This window comes from Leptosomus discolor, chromosome 14 (genome assembly GCF_034619465.1).
Source record: "Leptosomus discolor isolate bLepDis1 chromosome 14, bLepDis1.hap2, whole genome shotgun sequence".
Classification (NCBI taxonomy): domain Eukaryota; kingdom Metazoa; phylum Chordata; class Aves; order Leptosomiformes; family Leptosomidae; genus Leptosomus; species Leptosomus discolor.
Window position 1 is genome coordinate 15,504,887 of NC_141404.1, and position 21,367 is coordinate 15,526,253.

Below are 21,367 nucleotides of genomic sequence, written 5' to 3' on the forward strand. Positions count from 1 at the left end.
CTGTAGTCCCGCCCGCGGGCCCCCCACCGTGCCCCTTCCCCGGAGAAGGGGCAGGAGCCCGTCCCCGGCCTGTCCCGCAGCCGCCTCCGGGGACGGGCTCTGCCGCGCTGGGGCCTGACGCGGGCGTGACGGCGGCCCGGGAGGCCGCGGAGCCGCTGCAAGGCCTTGCCCCAGGCTGGGCCCAGGCACACCCCGTGACTGTCAGCCGTGGCCGTGACCCTGTCCGGGCAGCGAGGCCCTGCCGCCCCCTGGAACAGGGGGCTTGGGGAGCAGCCGGAGCCGGTGTTGCTCCTGCTCTCCAGGCAGCAATTTTCACAGGGCAGCCATTTGGGAGCATTTTGTGTGCTTTGCCCGAGCCTCGGCCCAAAGCGCGGCGCTGCCCAAGGAGCCCCTCTGGCGGGGCACACGGGGCAGACGGCACCTGCTCCGGCACCTCTGGCTCACTCTCGGTCACGGGCTTTTCCGTGCTACAACTTCCCCCCCGGGTCTGACTCAGCGGCAGATGCTGGCAGTGGCAGGGGACGGGCAGGGGTCACCCGCATGTGACCCAGCATAGGGCTTCAGCTGCCTGTGCTGAGCAGCTCCTGCCCGGCTGTACGTGGCACCAAGCATTACAGCAGAGAGTAAGACCAGAAATAAATGAGGTTTCTTCTCTGCCCGGAGCATTTTAATAGGAACAACGGAGGCAGAAACTGATGACCTCACGGCTTTAGGACAGGCCCCAAGACTGGGTCCCACCTCTTCCATACTGGCTGCCAAAACCCCTTTTCCTTTACCCCACCTCCAGTGGTCCTGGTCCTGAGACACCCTCTCTGTCAGGTGTCCCATCACCCTGAGAGGTCGTAGCTCGTGCCACCACCAGTACCACGTGCCAGTGTCTTGGTTTGAAAGACAGGTGTCTGCTGAGGAAGGCAAGAGCCTCCCTTGAAATGGACAATGCAACCCCCTTCCCTCCAAATTATTATAATGTTGAAATTAAGGGGCCTTCAGGCAAAGATATGGGGAATAGGAATAACAGTTCTTTACTAATATATATATATACACATATATATATAACACAAGGCAGGGAAAAAAAAAAAAACACAACCCACTGGTTTACACTGACAGAGTCAGAAATACAATCTGACACCCTGTTAGGGGGGCAGTAGCAGTCCGATAAGATGCTGGCTGCAGTCCTCCTGAAGTGGTGGATGTAGTTCTGTTGAAGCAGCGATCGTGTAAAAGGGTCTGATCTTCCTCTGAAAGTCCAGTGGTAGGTAGGTAGCTCTTGTCCTCTGGAACTCCAGTGGGGGGAAAAACTTCTCTGGGAATCCAGCGAAAGAAGGCTGCTAGGGTGTTCAAGCTCTCAGTTTTTATTTAGCATGGACTGCTTGGCTCCTTCCCACCGGGCGGAGCATCTCACAATGGGATGGCAGTCGTGAGGCAGTTCCTTGATGGGCCATTAACAGGAGATAGTCCAGGAGCGAGTTATCTATGGGTCAGGCGATAAGGCATTGTGGTGCCCATTAACAGAAGATAGTCCAGAGGGGGGAGGCAGGGAGCACCGCCCCACCTGGTCTCAACAGCTCCTGAAGATGGTAATAGAATACTTTTTTTGGGCACATCTTACACTGTAACCTAGGACAGCCAGCCATGACCACTGGGAGCCAGCACCGTTCCTGCTGCCAGGCTCGTCACACGCAGTGACGGAGGCCGGGGCATGCCACCCTCTGCACCCCACCCTGCAGGGAGGCATTGGCCAGCGTGAGGAGGGGGCCGCGGGGCAGCCCCTGTCCGGTTGCCATGCTAGCCACTTCCCCAGGCAGGAGAGCCCGGCTCCAGAGAGCAAAACCAGCCAGATGACCCGCAAAAGCTTCTGCGATGCCAAAGTCCCTACCAGGGAGGTCATGCTCCCAGCCCAACACCAGCGAGCCACCAGCAGGAATTTCATAGCCCCGCTGGAAGCCAGAGCCGGCAGCCAGCAGCCGCCTGTCCACATAGAAGCGGTACTGGCCCTGGCTGGAGGACCAGGTGAGGCAGAGGTGGTGCCACTTACCATCCAGGAGCGGCACTACCGGGAGCTCCCGAAACTGCCCGTCCCCGATGACAAAGCGCGCAGAGCCAGGGAGTTCCCCACTATGGCTGTGCACTGCCAGCTCACTGCCACCATCCTTGGTGGCATAGGAGAGGAGGGCACCGAGGCGGGGAGCTGGGGAGGCCAGCCAGGCACAGAATGACAGTGCCTGCAGCCCCCAGCGTGGCCCTGGCCCCAGGACAGCCATGCGTTTGGCAGAGATGTTGGGGAAGAGCAGGATGGAACCGGTGCGGCAAGCTGGGGAGGTGGGCATCATGGTGGGGGGCCTGTACCTACCCTCTCCTGGCTGCTCATGGGCCAGTGGCTGCTCCTGGGAGGCCACAGTCACGGTGGGAAGCAGCAGTGACACAGCTTGGGCCCCCAGCACTGTGTCACGATGGGGCTCCACATCCTCCCTGGGCACTGCACCAGGCCCGGCATCAGCGGGCAGCCTGTGCCTTTCCTTCTGCCAGTGTTGCTGCCATTGCCTTGCCTTCGGGCGCCGAGTTCTCGGGGTGCTAGGGGTCACCTGGCCCTGTGGGACCCGCTCTGGATGGCTGCCCCAGCTCTGGGCAGCATCCGGCAGGCTCTGTGGCTTGGTGCCAGCCTCCACTGGTGCACCCGGTGAGTGGGTGAGCTGGTGGTGCGGCGGGCTCAGGGCACCCACTCTCCCCTCCAGCCGCTTCAGCCTGCGGTGCAGCCGCTGGCCAGTGGTGGTCAGGCGGGCCAGCTCAGCACCCAGGGCAGCTTGGGCAGTGGCGGCCGCCTCCACCTGCTCTGCCAGAGCCTGGAAGCGTCCATCGATGTTGTAGGAGATGTTGTAGTTCCTGGCGATGCTCTGGAGATGGCTCCATGTCACCTCCTGGAGCCGGTGAAACTGCCAGGAAGCAGGGCAAGGTGGGGTGAACCCGCATCCCCATGCCAGGCCCCTGCCGCGCTGCCAAACCCCAGCCCAGCCCAAAACGCCAAGTGCCCCCCCGGCTGCACCTCTTCCCCACCCTGGGCACCCACCTGCTCCTCCAGCCGCCGCAGCCGTAGGAACAGGGGGCCGGGGCGGGCCATAGGCCCCGGCGCCTGGGCCAAGCCACCCCACAGGGCAGCAGCGAGGAGCAGGCAGAGGGGCAGCGCTGTCCCCGCCATGCCGCTGCCGGATCCTTTCTGCCCGCACGGCAGGGCCAGCCCCGGCCCCCGCAGTGGCCCCCCCCGGGGCGGCCTCCACCGTGATGAGATCTGCAGCCACCGCTGGCGCGGCCCAGCAGCTGCCAGCACCCTGGGCCAGGCACCGAGTGGGGGCGGTGGGACACGGCCCAGGAGCTCCCCGGGGCTCTGGCTGCCCAGGTCAGGGGCCAGGCAGGGGGTGCTGAGCTGTGGGGTGGGGGAAGGGGGGGGACACCCCTGGGCAGCTCCTGGAGGGCAGCAGGGTGGGGAGTCTCAGACTGACACACTGGATGCAGGGCAGGCGGGCAGGCAGGGTGGGACAGGGCAGGTTGGACAGTGCAGGCAGTGCAGGCAGAGAAGTGTAGGCAGAGCAGGACAGGTCAACCAGGGAAGTGCAGGAAGAGCAGGCAGGGCAGGTAGTGCAGTGTAGGCAGTGCAATGCAGGGCAGGCAGTGCAGGCAGGGCAGGGCAGGCAGGGCAGGGCAGGGCGGGCAGGGCAGGGCAGGCAGGGCAAGGCAGGGCAGGCAGTTCAGGGCAGGCAGGGCAGTGCAGGCAGTTCAGTGTGAGCAGTGCAGGCAGGGCAGTGCAGTCAATGCAGTCAATGCAGGCAGTGCAGGCAGGGCAGTACAGGCAGTGCAGGCAGGGCAGTGCAGTCAATGCAGTCAATGCAGGCAGTGCAGGCAGGGCAGTGCAGGCAGGGCAGTACAGGCAGTGCAGGCAGGGCAGTGCAGTCAATGCAGTCAATGCAGGCAGGGCAGGCAGTGCAGGCAGGGCAGTACAGGCAGTGCAGGCAGGGCAGTGCAGTCAATGCAGTCAATGCAGGCAGTACAGGCAGTGCAGGCAGTGCAGGCAGGGCAGTGCAGTCAATGCAGTCAATGCAGGCAGTGCAGGCAGTGCAGGCAGTGCAGTGCAGTCAATGCAGTCAGTGCAGGCAGTGCAGTACAGGCAGGGTAGTGCAGTCAATGCAGGCAGTACAGGCAGGGCAGTGCAGGCAGTACAGGCAGTGCAGGCAGTGCAGGCAGTGCAGGCAGGGCAGTGCAGGCAGTGCAGGCAGGGCAGGCAGTGCAGGCAGGGCAGGCAGTGCAGGCAGGGCAGTGCAGGCAGGGCAGGCAGGGCAGGCAGGGCAGTGCAGGCAGGGCAGGCAGGGCAGGGCAGGCAGGGCAGGCAGTGCAGGCAGGGCAGTGCAGGCAGGGCAGGCAGGGCAGGCAGGGCAGTGCAGGCAGTGCAGGCAGGGCAGGCAGGGCAGTGCAGGCAGGGCAGGCAGGGCAGGGCAGGCAGGGCAGGCAGGGCAGGCAGGGCAGGCAGGGCAGGCAGGGCAGGCAGTGCAGGCAGGGCAGGCAGGGCAGTTGGTCCTGTGTGCGCGGGCCACCACGGGGCGGCAGCACGTGCGCGCCGCAGCGCCGGCCGTAGGCGGAGCTTCAGGGCCGGGGGCGGGGCTTCAAGTCGGGGGCGCCTCTTGCCACTGGGGGCGAGTTCTGCCGGGCGGGCCGGGGCGGTGACGCGCCCCCGAGGCCCCGCCCCGTACCCTTGACCCGGCGGCAGAAGATGGCGGCGGTGCCGACCCTCACCCGCCGGATCGCCCGGTCAGGTGCGCCGGTCCCCGCGGGCGGGGTGGCCCCGCGTCCTTTCGTGTCCCTCCTCTGGGGGTCAGCGTGTCCCCCCCGTGCCCCTCGGACGCGGGTGGGGGCGTTCACACGGCCCCACCCCGTGTCCCCCCGCCGTGGTCAGAGTCCCCCATGTCCTCCCTCAGTGGGTGACGGTGTCCCCCGCCGTGGGTCGGGTGTCCCTGTGTCCTCCCCCAGTGGGTCAGGGCGTCCCCCATGTCCCCCGTCGTGGGGCAGAGTGTCCCTATGTCTTCCCTCAGTGCGGTCAGGGTGTCCGCGTGTCCCCACCCGTCTGTGCAGAGCCGTTTTGGGGAACACACCCCTCATCCGTGGGGGCTGTGCCCTGCCCAGCCCTACCTGCTGCTGTCCCCGCAGGTGTGCTGCCCCTCTGCCTCCAGCCGCTGGCGTGGGGCAGAGCCGCCCGGCAGCCCCCCAGCCCGCTGCAGCCCCCTGGCCTCCCGCTCGGCCCGTGCCGTGCCTTCAGCAACAACAAGGTCCTGGTGGAGCTGGACGAGAGCTCAGGTACGGTGGGTGGCACCTCTGTGCTGTCACCCTCAACCCACGGGGCATTGTGGGGCATAGGCAGAGCCTCTTCCATGCCTGTCCCATGGCACGTGTGGCCCTGGGCATGGAAAGCCACCAAAGCCACAGATGTTCCAATTTCGGCTGCTTAGGACCCTCAGAGAGAAGCGTTTGGGGATGGGAGACTTTTCGTGGGCACTTCAGGTGGCTGGGTGCTGCTTGGGTGCCCCAGCCAAACTCTACCTGTCACTGTGGGCAGACCTCGTGCCCTGTCCCCTGCCCATGCAGCGTATCTCCTCTGTAGCATCCCTACTTTGGGGACCTGGTAGAGTGGCAGGAGCAGCTGCTGGGGTTTGCTGTGTCCCGGCTGCCAGGAATAGCAGTGCCACGTCCCTGCACTGAACAAAGGGTGCCTCTTCTTGAGACTTCCCAGGGCCTGCCTTTGGCTGCCAGGCCCCTGGGTGCGTCCTCACACTGTCCCCAGCCTGGGCACGGCTGCAGCACCCAGACTAAGCACTCGGTGAGGTCCTTTTGGGGCAGGGTGGTGCTGACTGGGAGGGGACAAGGGCTCAGAGCCCATCCCGTGGTGCTGGCCAGGGTGGTGGTGCTGCCAGCAGGGTCAGAAAGGTGTGTGATCCCTTGGGCACGGGATGTTTGCTGTGATAGAAACTAGAGGCAGAGAAAGGAGCTGCCAGGCAGCATGACCCTGAAGGAGGAAGCTGGTCTTTTGGACACACAGTGTGCCACTGCATCCGTGCTCGTTCGTGCTCCAAGTTCACCACTGGCTGAGCGAGCCCAGCTTGCGGGCAGATCTGGGCAAAGGCACGGCCCTGCTCTTGGCCCCACCACTCTGGGGGCTTGTTGAAGATCCAGGAGTGGAAAGACCTGATTTGAGTGAGCAGGGAGACACGGAGGCGGGGGAAGCTCCCTTGGGCAAGGCAGTGCATGCTGCTGTGGTGGGAGCCTCTGATGTTTCTGTGTTTACCATGGCACAGGCGTTGCCACGATGAAGTTCAAGAGCCCCCCGGTCAACAGCCTCAGCCTGGACTTCCTCACTGAGTTTTGCATAAGCCTGGAGAAGCTGGAGAACGACCGGGCCTGCCGGGGCGTGATCTTTACATCTGTATGTGTTGTCCTGAGCTTGGGGTGTGAGCTGTGGGGTAATTTGGCAGGCAGGGGTGCCGTTCCCTTGCTCGTGTTTGGTCTTTTGGCTCCCTGGTCACTGGCAGAGGAGGGCCAGGAGGCAGCCTTGATCAGCTCTGGAAGGAGGGGAGGGGGTTCTTGGGTACCTACCGAGGTGGTGCCTGGGAATGGGACAGAACAGGTTTTGTCCTGTGTGGCTGCAGTCCCAGCCCTGCAGGCCATGGTGGTGGGATGATCCAGGATCTGGGAGCACCGGGGAGATTGTTTCAGAACCCCAAAAGACCCTGGTTTATGTCATATTTAATTATGGCTTTCCCTTTCCTCAGACTGCCAGGCTGAGTGCGTGAGAGGGCTAAAGGGACATCCCTGAGCAGTGACTCTTAGTGACGTTTGTATTTTCCCGATTCCAGGCCGTCCCCAAAATCTTTTCATCTGGCCTGGACATCACTGAGATGTGCGGGAAGAGCACGGAGCACTACGCTGAGTTCTGGAGAGCTGTGCAGGAGATGTGGCTCCGCCTGTATGGCTCCAACATGGTGACAGTCTCTGCAGTCAATGTACGTCCTTTAGATCCGCCTTCCCAGTTGCCCTGCGCAGTCTGTCACTTGCCGTGGCTTGTTTGCACCACGTGGGCAGGGACAGCCGAAAAATCAGGCTTGTCAGTGCTGAAACAACACCAGGATGTGTTTGTTGGGACGTCTGGCCAAAGTACGTGTCTGTCGGTTCAGCGCGTTGGGGCATGGGAAGGTATGGCCGCGTGGAATGTTGCAGGCTCCATGTGAGCTGCAGGCACCGCTGGGGTGTAGCAGCATTTTGGCTGCAGCAGAGAGCTTGCATGGCGCTCATGTCCTGCCGGTGGGGGCTGAGGTGCCCTTGGCAGTGTTGTGTGCAGCAAGAGCGCTACCCTGCCCCAAGAACTCGGCTGTGAGTCTGTCCTCTGAGCTGGAGGACTGGGAGGAGGTCTGCAGGCCAGTGGTAAAGCCCAGAGGGGCATTGACGAGTACCAGAGAAGCCGAGCAGCTGCCCTAGGAGGAGTCCAACGGATGTCTGTCACGTGCCCACTGGCTGCTTCCTCACTGACGAGACTCGTAGGAGCTGCCCAGGGTCGCTTGCTTGGCCGCTGCGCTGGAGGGGAGGAGGTGGGGCGCAGCCATGCGGTGCCGCGAGTGCTCGTCCCGCGGGCAGCACCGCTTCGGGCGGTGCGGTTTGTCGTAAGCCCTTCTTTCACCGTGTTTTGCTCCTCCAGCCGTGGTTCTTGGCCGGCAGGGAGGTGCCATCTGAATCTCGGTGTCTGTAGATGGGTTATTACCTGCTCGGTCTTTTGTTTTCATTTTTCGATGCGCTTTGGCAGCTCGCTGTTCCGTGTCTGTCCGTAGACTGTCTTTGAAGGCAGCTGGGTTCTCTGGCGTCCCACAGGCATCCTGTGCAGAGCTAAGCAGGCACCGAGTCCTGCAAAGATAGTCTCAGATGGAAGTTTTATAGACAGAAGGTGTTACAAAGCCATTAGACAGAACTGTTTCTGTGGCATTTAGGGTTACAAACTCAAGTAGGGTTAAAAACTTCGGTAGGGTTACAAGAAAATGCCATAGCAAATCTCCACTGCAGGGTTTGCAACCCAAGTAACACAGATCAGTCAACTAGATTTCCAGACTGGAAAATGCAAGAAACAGAGAGCATTGAAAAAATGAAAGGATAAACCCTGATAAACCAATCAGGAATCTTCTTTAGGGCCGTTTTGAATCAGGTAATCAGAGATTTGGGGGACATGTGCTCTGTCACCTTGTGTCTTCTCTGCTCTGGAGGAAACAGGCTGACGCGCAGGGACGTTTGTAACCATGACCTAGACTTCCTCCTTCCTTCTCTTTGCCAGGGGTCCAGCCCAGCAGGAGGCTGTCTCATTGCCTTGTCATGTGACTACAGGATCATGGTGGAGAACCCCAAATTCAGCATCGGCCTGAATGAAGCCCAGCTGGGCATTGTGGCCCCCTTCTGGTAGGCAGTGCCTTCCGCTTCTAGTGTCACCTGTAGGTCTCTAAAAAGAATTAATCTTCAAGGAGTTTATCAATCAGTTTAACTAGCTGCTGAGGTGTAGTTTTATGTGCCAGTGATCAGGTAGTTGCAGCTGCAGGAGATAGCACCTCATTTCTCTGCCCTGTCCTGCAGGTATCTGCAAAGCTTTCAGGCTGCAGAATGTCCTCACATCCTTCAGCAATGAGTACCTCGGTTTTGACTCTGCAGTCAACTCCAAAACTAGTGCTGGGAGATCTCCCTGGTCGGGCTCAGTCTGGGAGTATGCTTTCCTCTGGATACATGCTGTGTACCTGCAAAATCCCATAGCTGTGGAGATCTCTGAAAGCATAGGGACACTAATATATTAAGACACAGGTCCTTGGTTGCCCTAAGAATGTGTAAGAAACGGTTGGAAAAGAGCTTTCACATCACAGCAAGCAGGCACAGCTGGGACCTGTGTGCTGAGGGTAAATAGAGCAGCCTTTGTGGAGCGGAGAGGGAGCTCTGTTGGGGTAGTACCCAAAATGGCTCTGCTCACCTGACTTTGAACAGCACGGCTGAGCCTGTGGCTGCTGTTTAGAGGCCCGTGCCTGGGGAGTGGGACCAAGCATGCTCTTAGCTTCCATGTCTGGGAGACCGTGGCTTTTCCTCCAATCTCTTCTAGGTTTAAAGACACATTTGTGAATGTTGTGGGACACCGAGTTGCTGAGCGCTCCCTCCAGCTGGGCTCCCTTCACCCTGCACCCGAGGCCCAAAGGCTTGGCCTTGTGGACGAGCTAGTGCCAGAGGAGAAGCTCCAGGAGAAGGCTGTGGCTGTTATGGCACAGTGGCTGGCCCTTCCCGGTAAGGGTGGCACCTCCGGCAGAGGAAGAGGGGATCTGATGTGGGTGGGAAGGACAGTTACTGGGGCTGGTACCTGGGAGCTACATAACAGTTTCCATTTAAAGGGAAGGTGTGGATGGCTGGGAGGTAGGAAAGCTTAGCACGGTGGTCCAGGCAGCCTTAGGCTAACAGAGATGGGCTTGCTAGTGCCCCTGTGTGGGAGGACACTGTGCTGGGTGTGCAGGGCACGTGGCTTCAGCTCAGCTTGCCCTGCCAGCCCTGCTGAGTCAATCCGGAGCTGCCTGAGCTCCAGATACCGGCAATCTCTGTCTGTCAGTGGAGGAGGTGTTACCCCAGGAAAGCTGCCATGGAGTTGAGGGAACAGGCTGGGTGAGAGAGTGCCTGGGTGGCTGCCAGTCCGCCTTTGTGGTCTGGATCAACTCTTCGCACTCTGCTGAGCTGGGGGTGGTGATGGGGGCGTGAGGACAGACAGCAACCACAGACATCACATGCATGTTTGGGCTGCTCTGGGACTGGCAGCATATGGTTCCTGGGCTGGGAGAGGGCTCTCCGCCAGCCAGGGCTAGATCTCAGCTACCCTATCCCATGCCACCTCCTGAGCACTACAGGGAGGTGCAACTACGTATCACCCCTTGGCTGCCCTTTCTGTAGAAATCTGAATGAAATGGATGAGTCCCAGGACTGTCATTTTGTGTCCCAGCCTTGGAAGAGGGTCCCTAAAGAGCTCTCTCCGTTCTGTCCCGGTGATAGGGTGGCACCTCAGCCCCCAAGAGCAGGCAGCACCTCTCAGCTGTGCTCTCCCCTGACTTCGAGGAGGCATCATGCCGATCTTTCCCCAGAGCCCTAAATCAGAGCCAGGAGGAGTCTGTCCGGGTGAAAGCGCCTGTAGCACAGAGATGCTGGAGCAATTCAGGGTTCCCAGTGCAGGGAGGGGGGGGTTGGTCATCATTTCACTGTCATGGTTGAAGCACGCTGAGAGCAGGCGTGCAACATCTGTGCCACAGATGTGCTGCTGCATCGCTGCACGTGGCTCTGTGTGTGAGCAGATGGGTGCTCGAGACCTCCGTCAGCTCCAGCAGCCAGCGCTGCTCCAGCAGCATCCATGTATTCATGCGGAATGGCACAGGCCCAGAGCCTGCTCGAGGGATGGGATGCTGCTGGCTGTTGGGATGAGCTCAAGGCGACAGTGCTGCTGGCTTTTGTACGGCGTGTTGGGCATGAGCAGACTGTCTTGCCAGAAGTCAAAGGGGTTGGGGAAACTTAGAGCCAGAGCAGTTTCAAATAGCAGAGAATTTTGTCCGGGTACTGCTGTCCTGAGCCCGGTAGTGTATTGGGGTTGGAGCTGGGCTCTGGAGGGCGCCAAGAGAACGAGTTGCACAACTGTTTGTCATCTGTCCCAGCAGATCAGTCGTTTCCCCACTGAGCGGTACAGATCATAGTTTATTGTATAAGAATTTATCCAGTTCAGCTTCCGGCTGGTGGGTTTTTCGTAGACCTTTCCCTCCCTGTTGGTTTAAAGAGCCCTTTGGTGTGTGGTCCCTCCCCGTTTGGAGGCACCGGCACATGGTGGCAGTGGCTGAGAGCTGGTCGGGGTGAGGACCGTGCGTGTTCCCCATCCTTGCTCTCCTCTCTGCAGACCATGCCCGTCAGCTCACTAAGTCCATGATGAGGAAGGCAGTGTTGGACCGCCTGGTAGCTCACCGGGAGGAAGACATTCAGAACTTCATCAGCTTCATTTCAAAAGAGTCCATCCAGAAGTCACTTCGCATGTACATGGAGATGCTGAAGAAGAAGAAGAGCTAAGGAGCCAGCCACCCAGGGCCTGGTCCCAGGAGCTCAAATGACCCTCCGAAACGCTGCAGTAGCTGTAGACTTTCACAGTGAAGCTGTCTGCAGTGTCAGCAGTCGGTGATGTGCTGCCTGCTCCTATGGCCGCCCCACCACCCCTTCCCCTTACTTCCCGTAGAGTGCCTGACACCACTGCTGCCTTTCCTGAGAGCGGGGACAGCTGCCTGCTCAGCTCCCCCAAGGAACGGACAGGGAGAGGGTCTTGACACTGCTGTGGCCTGAGCCCCCTGGTCCTTGGATATCCTTCCTCCTGTCCAACAGCTAATTGTGAAATCAGATTTGTCAATAAAGTCTTCAATGAGGTAGGAGATGCTTCATTCCCCAGCCTGTCTGTGGTTGCTGCTTCCTGGATGGTGGCTTGTCCCCTGGCTCTGGTTTGTGGTGGGCTGGGGGAGTGTGGGCATGGCCGGCTGCGACCCTTCGCCAGACCGGGACCCGGAGCAGCCCACACACAGGGTCCGTGGGTGGGACTGCGGGAAGCACCTTCACAGGGGTTAGTGGTGGGAGCTGAAGCTGGATCGTGGTCTGCGGCTGCAGGAGGAGCTCAAGCTGTCAGCTTCACCTCGACCGGGTAGTGGTCGCTGACTGCCAGGGCCTGGAGGAGGGTGAGAGGTGAGGAGGTGTAACACGGGTTCGGCGAGCCCCTCGCCCCTTACCATGCTGTTGAGGCCGGCAGGGCGGCTGTGATTGCCCTGCCAGAACCTTCTGCCTGCTGGAGGGGGACGCAATGTCCCCAACCCCGAGATGCTCAACGCACAAGGCTCCAATTTTGGCATCTCTTACGGAGAAATGCTTGGGGCGGCTGTTGGCAGGGGGCACTTGCCCTCTGAGACTGCCAGGTCTAGCTTGGGAGCTCCGTGCCAGCTATGGGTGGTTGAAGATTGGCTTGGGTTGCCCCACCCCTGGAGTCCTGCCCATGAAAGGCCATGAAAAACCCCATGCATCTCATCTCTTCCCCATGGGGACAGGCAATGACCCCAAATCCCCCGTCCTGTTTCCATCCATGGCTCCCTCGTCACCCTGAGCTCCCCATTAGCTGGCTACAGGGTACCATGTCCCGGGCGGGGAGCGTGCTTTACACAGGGGTGTGCTGGCATCCCAGCAGGCAGGCACACATGCCGCAGGTGGAGCCAGCTCAGGTTGCTGCTGGGGCTGCTTCAACTCCATTTTTAAGCTGATACTTAACTGCGGCAGCTATGTGGCTGCACCGGGCTACCTAACCCTGAACAGATGTCGGCAGCCCCGCAGCCGGCGCTGCCTGGGACTGCTCAGCTTTGGTGCCTGTTTGAGCCCCGGGTTTGTGAGCCCGGCTCACCTCCTCCTGCTCCAGCTGGAAAGCACGCTGGAAATTGTAGATGGCGGCTGAATTTGGCACGATGCTTCTCTTCAGCTTGGCACCGCACACCACAATCCTGCCAGGGAGATACAGGCGGTCAGTCCTGTGCTCTGCCGCTGGTGGTGCAGGACAGGCAGGGAGGTCCTGGGGCACCAGGGAGGGGGACGGTGGTGCCGCGGCAGCGCTCACCTGTCATAGGCGCAGTCTGACCTCCCCACGGTGGTGTCGGCGCCGTCGGGGATCAGCCACTTGAAGATGTCGCTGGTGCGCAGGCGAATGGCCGACCAGTCGCTCGGCTGGACGTAGGCGCAGTCGGCGTTGAAGTCCCCAAGGAACATGATGTTCTGTGGTGGGGAGATGGCAGGGCTCGTGGTGGCTGGGGAACACAGCTGCCCCCAACACCAGCCGTCCCGTGGGTGTCAGACTTGGGTGCCGGGGCGTCCCCTGTGTCAGGGGATGGGGCAGGAGCAGGGTCCCCATCCTACCACCCTTGCACCAGCCGTGCTCCCCATGAGAGGGGATCCGGGATGGGTTGAATGGTCCCCAGGGCTCAGCACCCACCCTTAGTGCCACCCCCAGAGCCAGTGGCACTCACGTCAGTCCCCCACTTGCTGACAATGGCCAAGTAGACATCGTAGAGTGCGTCAATCTCGGCGACGGCATCATGCGGGGCTGAGTGCAGCGGCACCAGCACAAACTCCTCTGCCAGGGGAAAGGGATGTCAGCCCCACAGCCAGCTTGTGCCACTGCCTAGGGCCACTTGTCCCCCCGCTTACTGGTGTGGGGTGCTGAGATCCTCAGGATGAATGGCTCCCGGCTGAAGACATCCTGGGGGTCCTCATATTGGTAGGTGTCCACCACGGACACAACATCTGTCCTGTGGGACCAAAGGGATGGTGACCCTGGGGCTTGTGTCCCCTCCATGGTGTCAGTGGCCTCACACTGCCACGGGACAGGTGACAGCATGCCCAGCCCCATTACCTGTAGATGAAGAGGTACATCTCCTTGTAGTTGTCCCGACCCAGGGGGCCGCTGATCTCGTAGTCATACGGGGACGTGGACACGCTGCGGAGACACAAAGGCAGGATGGTGACATGGCTGGCACTGGTGAAATGGCTAGTACCATCCTGGGGTGGCCTTGGCATGGCCAGGGGCTGGGCAGCCATGGGGTTGGCACCAGCTGGTCCTGCTCTGCTGTCCCCATGCACCACCATGCCCCAGCCATGGGGTGACACAAGGTGTAGTGGCTCTGAGCCACCCTGCTGTCCCCACCACACCGGGGTGGCTCCTCGGGCACATCCGGCCACAAGAAGGACATGGGGCGGCTCCTGCCACCCCTTTCTCTGCAGGGATGCTCCTCACCTTCATTTGCATCAAAATTTGCACCTAAATTAGGTTAATGAGCAACCCGGGGCCCTGCGGAGCCTGGCGTCACTCTCCCTGCCCTGGCTGTTTTGTGGCTGTGCTGGAGGGGACGCCGAAGAGACAAAGCACTCGCCGCCTTTCAACAAGGCAGCAGTAGCCTCCGCCCAGCCCCAGCCTGTGCCCTCACCCAAAATGGGGTCAGCGCCCAGCCGGCGGAGGGGCTGTGGCCCTGCAGTGGCCAGTTTTAGCCCAGCCCAGCAGTCTCTGTTCCTCCTGGCGTGCCTGAGCCGCTCACTTCAGAGCCTCGTCTGCTGTTAGGTCCATCCCAGGGTCTCCCCGCTACTCACAGGGACTTGGGGTACTGGGGGCTGCCTGCCCCCGTCCCCTTCATCCTCTGTTTCAACACTGCCTTGTCCTGTTGGATTTTGGAGATGAATCTTGCCAAAGCTGTAGTTCCTTTCTATCCTGTGTGCTCCGGTAGGATTGCAGCTTTCAGAGGGATTTTGTGCCACTTGTATCGCACTTCCCCTCTCCGGATTATTCCCAGTGGCTTTTTCAGTGCCTGCTCAAAGCTTCAGCCCCAGCACTTTTCTCCTATTACCCTTTCCGAAAACAAACCCTCTGCTGATGGATGGCTTTTTTTGCCTTTTATTGCTCAGGCAGCTTGGCTTTCCCTCCTAATGCTGGTGTGTCAGCCCAGGTGCTTTCAGCCCCAGCCCCGCTCGTACCTGTTGAGCAGCTCCATGAGCTGGGTGACGGCGCTGAGGTCAGAGTCACGCACCTCCTGCACCAGCACCACGTCGTAGCGGCGCAGGATCTGCAAAGCCAAGAGGGACGGTGATGGCGAGAGGGAGCCTGCTGCTGGCTCAGGGCCACTGTCTCTCACCAACCCCCCAGCTGGGCAGCCTGACACGGTGCTGAGTGCAGCACCATGGGGACCCATGTGTCCCTTGGTGCCAGGGCAGGTGTCCCCACAGAGGGCTCAGAGGGACAACGAGGTGTGACTGATGCCCCACCTTGGTCCCCACCAAGCTTAATCCACCCAGGGCATCCCCAGCGCTGGGATGCCATCCCATCCATGGCCACGTCCCCAAGTCCCCCCGGCACAGGAGCCATGTTCTGGGTCCACCCCAGCGCACAGCCCGTCTCTGCATGGCGCCAGCTGCACTCACACTGACGATGATGCCCGCCACTCCCTCGTTGGACATCTTGGTGTCACCGAACGCCTGGATGTTGAAGGCACCAACACGTAGCGTGGTGGTGGCCAGGCATGGGAGAGCCACAGCCAGCAGGGACAGTGCCAGTGCCACCATCCCCATCCTGCCAGGAGGAATGCTGAGCCACAGGAATGCAGCGATGGGAGCGGAACTTGGAAAACTATTTTGGATTTGGGAATAGAGGAAAAAAAAAAACATGCAGGTCCTTCCTAAGTCCCGGCATGCAACAGTGTGCCATGGTGGGCACTGCCCAGAGCAGCCCGCAGAGATGGCATGGGCTGTCTGCCAGCTCACCAGTCCCAGGGGAAGCTAAACCCTGTCGTGCCACGGTGAATCCACCTGGCAACACCTCTGGCAGCCTCTGGGATCCCTCAGCTCCACTCCCTGCTGGGTTGTCTCCATCGCCCAGCAGCCCCAGCCACTTCTGCTGGCACCCCGGGCTGCTCCACGTCCTTAAACTTGGTCGCAGCCCTCACTGTCAGGGTAAGAGAGAGATTCCTCATCCCAGCTTGTCCCAGCTCATCCCAGTCCCTCCCAGTTCGCGGCTGAAGGTGCCGAGCCCGGATCCATCCTTACCTTGCTGAGTGTGCAGCACCTCTGCCCTCCCAGCAGCAGGACGGGCGGCTTTATTCCCAGTGGAAATGCCGGCAAAGCAGGATGAGTCGGACACCCCCGTGGGGGTTTTGGCACGGCTTTGGGCTCCTTCCTACATTGGGAAACCAAAAACCCACGGGGCGGCAGGGTGGGGCCAGCATAGCTGCCCCTGTGCCGACGCAGCGAAGGGAGGCGCGGTGGTGCTGGGGCATCCCGGCAGGGCTGGGTGGGTGCGTGGGACTCGGGGTGCTGCAGCTGGGGTGGCCCCCGGGGGTCGCAATGTGGGGCACGGTGGCCAGGCAGGCGGTGAAGGGCAATGGCCTTAATGTGAGTGATTCAGACGGTGTAATTAGAGGGGAGAGAAGGAAATGGCGGGGTGCCTGGGTCAGCCAGGCTGAGCACTGCCAGCCTCGGTGAGAGGGGGCAGCTGCAAACCCCTGCGGCAGCCCTGGCTGTCACCTAGAACAGCCCCACTGGTGACCCAAAGCAGCCCCAGTGGAACCAGCATCCCCCGTGCCAGCACACGGCATCACCCCAGCTGAGGGAGCGGGCAGCTTTGCCAGGGTGCTGGCGGCAGGGTGGGCAGAGAGGCGATGGCTGCTCGTGCTGGGGCTTGCCAGGCTCTCGCGTGCGCTGCCAGGTTTTGCATCCTCACACCCAGTCACGGGATGAGTCCGGTGTCCCTCAGTGCTGTGCCATCACCGAAACCCCCCTGGGAGGTGCCGAACCCCCCCCGGAACTGACTCATGTCCTCTGCCTCCCCCCACCCTCACTGTCAGCACCCTGTCAGCCACCTCGCAGCCAGGCAGGCTCCAGCAGGATGAGGCCCCCAAGCCAGTGAAAAAGCGTCCCACACCCTGGCAAGGTGGTGGCCAAATCCTGCCCAGAGCTTCCCAGGCCCTTCCTGGTGTTCCTGCTTTTGCTGCTGGCAGCTCAGAGGGGAGCAGCACTTGCCACCCCATGGGTCCAGGTCTCTCGATGGCGGGAGGGGACCCCTGGCCCCAGGGACCTCCCTGGCTCCAGCCCCGGTGCAGCTGCCCCTGGCAGCGGGGTGGGGGTCTCAGGCACGGGAGTGCTGCTGGGGGTGGGGTTGAAGGGAGTCTCCCTCCAGAGCTGCAAGGGCTGGAAGAGGCTCATTTTTTAATGGAAGCAGAGAGCATCCCACTCCCACAAGACCCCGAAGAGCAGCTCTTTGCAGAGATGGCAGGCAGCTTGGCTGGCACTGGTGGTGCGTGGGCTCCCATGAGGGATGCAGTTGTGTGCCAGGGTGTCCTGGTAGCTGCTGGCGTGGGGGTGGGCTCAGCGGGCTTTCAGGGTCACCTCCACGGGAAAATGGTCGCTGACAGCCAAAGCCTGGGTGTGGGGGGGGGAAGCAGAGAGGTGGCTGAGCTCGTCCAGATCTGCCGTTGCTGTCATGCCTGGCTGGGGCCCCAGTGCTCCACTTCAACCCCAAAATTTAGAGTATACCCCAAAACGCTCAGGCTGGGGGGGTTGCATCGGTGCAGGGGTTGGGGTCAGGCCACCTTTGGGTGTACCCTGGGAGCAGGGAGCCCACCGTGCTCCCAGGGAGGCATAGTGGGTTGGATCCTGGTGCTGGTGGGCTCGTGTGCCCCAGTCCCTCACTCACATCCTTGTTCTTGAGGTGGAAAGTCTCCTGGAAGTTGTTGACGGTGGCAGAGCCGGGCTCGACGTCTTGGCGCAGTGCGGTCCCGCAGGCGACGATGCTGCATGGGCATCATGGGGGTGCTAGTGCCTACCAGTCCCCCCGCTGCCAGCCCCCAACCCCCCTGCTGCGGCACCCACCGGTCATAGGCACAGTCAGTGGTGGTGGAGACGGTGGTGTCGGCACTGTCAGGGATGAGCCACTCGCAGGCGTCGAGGGAGCGCAGGCGGATGGACGGCCACTGCGCGCTGGTCACGTAGGAGCAGTCGGCATTGAAGTCACCCAGGAGGAGGATGTTCTGTGGGGCAGCACGCTGTCTCCCTGCCCAGGGACCTCACGGGGTGGCAAGAAACGCCCCTGGGGCAAGGTGGCATGGGGGAAACCCCCCCAGTAATGACAGCAGAGCTGTCAGCAGCTCCCTGCCCGGACATTGCTGGTGGGCACTCACTCCGATGGGTCTCCCGTGGGACACACCCAACCCAGGACGGCCGCTGGGCTGTGCGATGGCCATACCCCAGCCCACCCGGCTGCCCTGGGGAGGAGCCGAGCTCCCTGCTGCCGCTTACGTTAGTTGCCCACTTGTCGACAACGTCAGTGTAGACGTCGTAGAGTGCGTCGATCTCGTCCGCCGCGCTGCTGGGCTTGGCATGCAGGGGCACCATCACAAACTCCTTCACCTCTGCTGGACAGGTGGCTGTCAGCCCCCAGCTTGGGTGCAGCACCAAAGGGAAGGGAGTGACAACCCCAAGGGACTACCCCGGGCCAAGCCCCAGCTACCAGCAGGAAAATGCTGCTGAAGGAAAAGTGTGCATAGACTTTTTGTGGTCTGCCTGTCCTCCAGGCTGGAATTTCCAGCAAGGAGCTGCATCCCCCTAAGCGTGGTTTGGGGTTTGCTGCTTGTTTCCCATCAGTTTTTCCAAGGCACTGTGATTTTGGGAAGGAGCCGGGGTTGGGAGAGAGACTGGGAGAGTGTGTGTGCCCTGAGGATGTTCTCAGAGGTGGAGATGATGGCACAAGGTGGGAGATGGCACCCAACTGGAGGAAGCAGGTGGCGGGATATGCTACAAGATGGGAGGTAGCAGGTGATGGCATGTAGGACACAATGGGAAACATCTGGAGACGTGAGATGGCACACAACCGGAGGGAACGCATGGTGGGAGATGACAGGCAGTGGGAGATGGCAGGAGGTGGCACATGGTGGGAAGCAGCAGGCAGTGCTGGCCGTGCTGGGCAGGTACCAGAACCCCTGGGCACCCATGGGTGGGAGAATGCCACACAGCAGTGAAGGACCCTGGTGGAGCCTCTGAGCTGGGCTCCAGGATGCAACTCCCCTGCCTGGTAGTCACAGCTCTGGGCTCAGCCCTTCATGGAGAGGACCCCATGCCAGGTCTGGGCAACCCCCAGTGCCAGCTCTGCTCACGTGTTGTGGGTGAGGAGAACTTCACAATGAAGGGCTCCCTGATGAAGGTATCGGTCCCGCAGGGCTCGCAGCCATCGTCATAATAGTAGCTTCCCAGCACAGAGACCATGTCCGACCTGAGGGGGGAGAGCAGGGCAGACCCCAGCACTGCTCCTGCCACAACCAGGGCCCCCAGGGGTGCCCACAGCCCTTCGGGAGCTGCTTTGGGGGACAGCAGGTGACATGGGGGATGCCAGACCCTTGCAGCATCCCTTACCTGTAGATGAAGAGGTACTGCTCCTTGTAGCTGGTCCGACCCAGGGGCATGCTGGCCAAAAAGCTGTATGGGTGTGGGGACGTGCTGGGAGCAAGATGCAGAGAGGGTGAGAGGAGGCTCCCAGTGCTCCCCAGCACCCATTGGGCTCTCTCTGGGTGAGCCAGAGGTGTCCCAGCACAGCAAGATGCCAGCTGGGTTCTGTCCTGGCACCCCATTTGCAGGCACCCCCGGTCTGTGCCATTGGGGTCACCTGTTGAGCTGGTCCATGAGCTTCTTCACGGCGCTCAGGTCAGAGTCCCGGACCTCCTGCACCATGGTGATGTCGTACCCTGACAGGATCTGGGGGGACAAGCTCAGAGCTGCTCACATCTGGCTGGGAGCTGCTTGGGGGGGGCACCTATGGGTGTCTGGGCTGGGCTGCGAAGGCTCCCAGGCTGGCAATGGAGGGGCAGCAGGGACCCAAGAGCCCAGGGAGGGAGCTCCTCTGCTGATGCCAGTGTCCTCTGTTTTGAAAAGACCCTGGGGTGACACAGTGCCCTCTAACACTGTCTGTCTACCACCCACCATCCCAGCAGCTCCTCGCTCACAGGCTGCTCTGAGTGAGGAACATGGGCAGCACCGGACATCGCCCATCCTTGGCTGGGGACCAGCAAAAGTGGAGATGGCCCAAGGTTGAGGATGGTGATAGGGGAAGAACAGATCGATGGATGGATGGATGGAGGCATAGGTGGATGGATGGGGGTGTGTGGGCAGGTGGATTGACAGGTGAGTGGATGCACAGATGGACACATGGATGGACAGATGCCTGCAGAAAGATAGTGTCCGACTGACCCAAGCTGGCTGCATCCCAGAAACCAGGGAGTGGCCAGGACTGCTCCTCTCCTCTAGCACTCACAGAGACAATGATGTCTGCGATGGTCTGGTTGGACATCTTGCTGTCCCCAAATGTCTTGATGTTGAAGGCACTGATCTTCAGCGTGGTGGCCACATGCAGCAGGAGAGCTGCAGCCAGCAGCAGCAGCACCAGCTTTGAGGCCACCATCCTGCATGCAGAGGGGCAGGGATAGGGTGAGCCCCCCTGGCTGAAAGGGGAATTTGGCACAGGTGACAAGGGTGACCAGGGTATTCCCACTGGTGGTACTGGTTTCACTGGGATGTGTCTCTCTTCCAGTGAACCACCGGGACCCAGGGATGGGGCACTCTCATCCAGCCACCCAGCCCCTGCCTCATGCAGGGCCTCATCCTGCCTGTCCCTCCTGGAGGGAGGCCAGATCACCCACGAGGCTGGAGCAGATAATTCACTGGCAAAGGCGCAAATGCCATTTCACGGTGACACAGACCAGGCTTCCTCATTCACCACACTCAGCCCAGACACCTCTCCTGGCCCAGGACAGGTGGCAGCAGCTGGGGACACCAGGGTCCCTGGGCTTTCACCTCTCCCACCCGTCCCTGGGTCTGTGCCAGAAACCCAAAAGACCCTACAGAAGCCATGCTGGGACAGAGCAAGGGATGGTACCCCCCACACACACCCCTCCCCACCTCCTTCCCTGCCTGGACCATCCTACCTGGGGCATCCGGCACCCCCTGCCCCCCAGCACTGCCCATGCCCCATCCTCACCCATCCTGGAGTCCCCTGGGACCCCCTGCCGAGGCAGCGCAGTGGCTCCCACCCACAGGGAAAGGCTTTTGGGAAGTATTTCCCGTGGTGCTCCGATCCCTGGGGTGATATTTCACCAGTGGATGGGATCTGAGCCCTGCCCAAGCCCAGGCGCCCCAAGTGCCCAGCCCCCCTGGGAGCCCCGATAACATGGGCTGAAAGGACTGGCAAACACCCCGGCTTTTGGTGCACCTGAAGCCCGACCTGATGAAGGGCTTGCTGCCCCCGGGCTCGCTTTTTCTTCTGGGGCAGCTGCTCTATTTAAATCCTCACCTTTCTCCACTTGCATTCTCACTACGGCTGCAAACGCAACCATCTGTAATGTTGCAGTCCCCCCCCCCCAGTTGGTAACACGGTGATTTGGTAACACCACAATTTAGTAATGCGACAATTTGGTCACGCCAAAAGTTGCCCAAGGCCCTGCAAATCCCCCTCACTCCTGGGGGGCACAGCAGCCTCCACAGCCTCCCAAGCAGAGGCAGTTATAGAGGACTGTATCCATCCCAGGTGATGCTTGTGAGCTGCGCCCAGGCTCAGGCCCGACAGAGAGTCTCAGCAAAATTAAGCCGAGCTGGAGAAGGCAATTTTGGAGAGGGGAGCTCCTGGGATGCAGGAGGAGAGGGGAGGGGGACGTACCTTTGTTGTTGTCCAAGGTCTCTAGAAGGGGAAGGAGCCGCA

The 21,367-nt window shown here is 61.0% G+C and overlaps 4 protein-coding genes across 4 annotated transcripts; 1 reads left to right on the top strand and 3 right to left on the bottom strand.

Annotated features, from left to right (window-relative positions):
• Positions 1–1,673: 1,673 nt before the first annotated feature.
• Positions 1,674–3,325, bottom strand: PTX4 (pentraxin 4; the record flags this gene model as incomplete). The annotated part of the gene is made up of 2 exons (XM_086472833.1): positions 1,674–2,930; positions 3,065–3,325. Coding segments are annotated over 2 exons (1,518 nt in total), but the record flags the coding sequence as incomplete, so codon positions are not given.
• Positions 3,326–4,756: 1,431 nt separating this feature from the next.
• On the top strand, positions 4,757–11,489 carry ECI1 (enoyl-CoA delta isomerase 1). The gene is made up of 7 exons (XM_086473131.1): positions 4,757–4,799; positions 5,191–5,337; positions 6,333–6,460; positions 6,891–7,037; positions 8,351–8,472; positions 9,155–9,333; positions 10,970–11,489. The coding sequence occupies exons 1-7, from the start codon at positions 4,757–4,759 to the stop codon at positions 11,134–11,136; spliced, it is 933 nt and encodes a 310-aa protein (XP_086329257.1). The 3' UTR covers positions 11,137–11,489.
• Positions 11,490–11,725: 236 nt separating this feature from the next.
• On the bottom strand, positions 11,726–15,201 carry LOC104348177 (deoxyribonuclease 1 like 2). The gene is made up of 8 exons (XM_009953398.2): positions 15,055–15,201; positions 14,611–14,699; positions 13,499–13,582; positions 13,294–13,394; positions 13,113–13,219; positions 12,707–12,861; positions 12,497–12,593; positions 11,726–11,776 (listed from the first exon to the last, which is right to left on the bottom strand). Exons 1-8 carry the CDS (start codon positions 15,199–15,201, stop codon positions 11,726–11,728), a joined length of 831 nt encoding a protein of 276 aa, XP_009951700.2.
• Positions 15,202–16,992: 1,791 nt separating this feature from the next.
• On the bottom strand, positions 16,993–20,074 carry LOC104341127 (deoxyribonuclease-1). Its single transcript, XM_086472955.1, has 8 exons — positions 19,928–20,074; positions 19,283–19,371; positions 19,033–19,116; positions 18,777–18,892; positions 17,923–18,035; positions 17,497–17,654; positions 17,321–17,417; positions 16,993–17,046 (listed from the first exon to the last, which is right to left on the bottom strand). The coding sequence occupies exons 1-8, from the start codon at positions 20,072–20,074 to the stop codon at positions 16,993–16,995; spliced, it is 858 nt and encodes a 285-aa protein (XP_086329081.1).
• Positions 20,075–21,367: the final 1,293 nt, after the last annotated feature.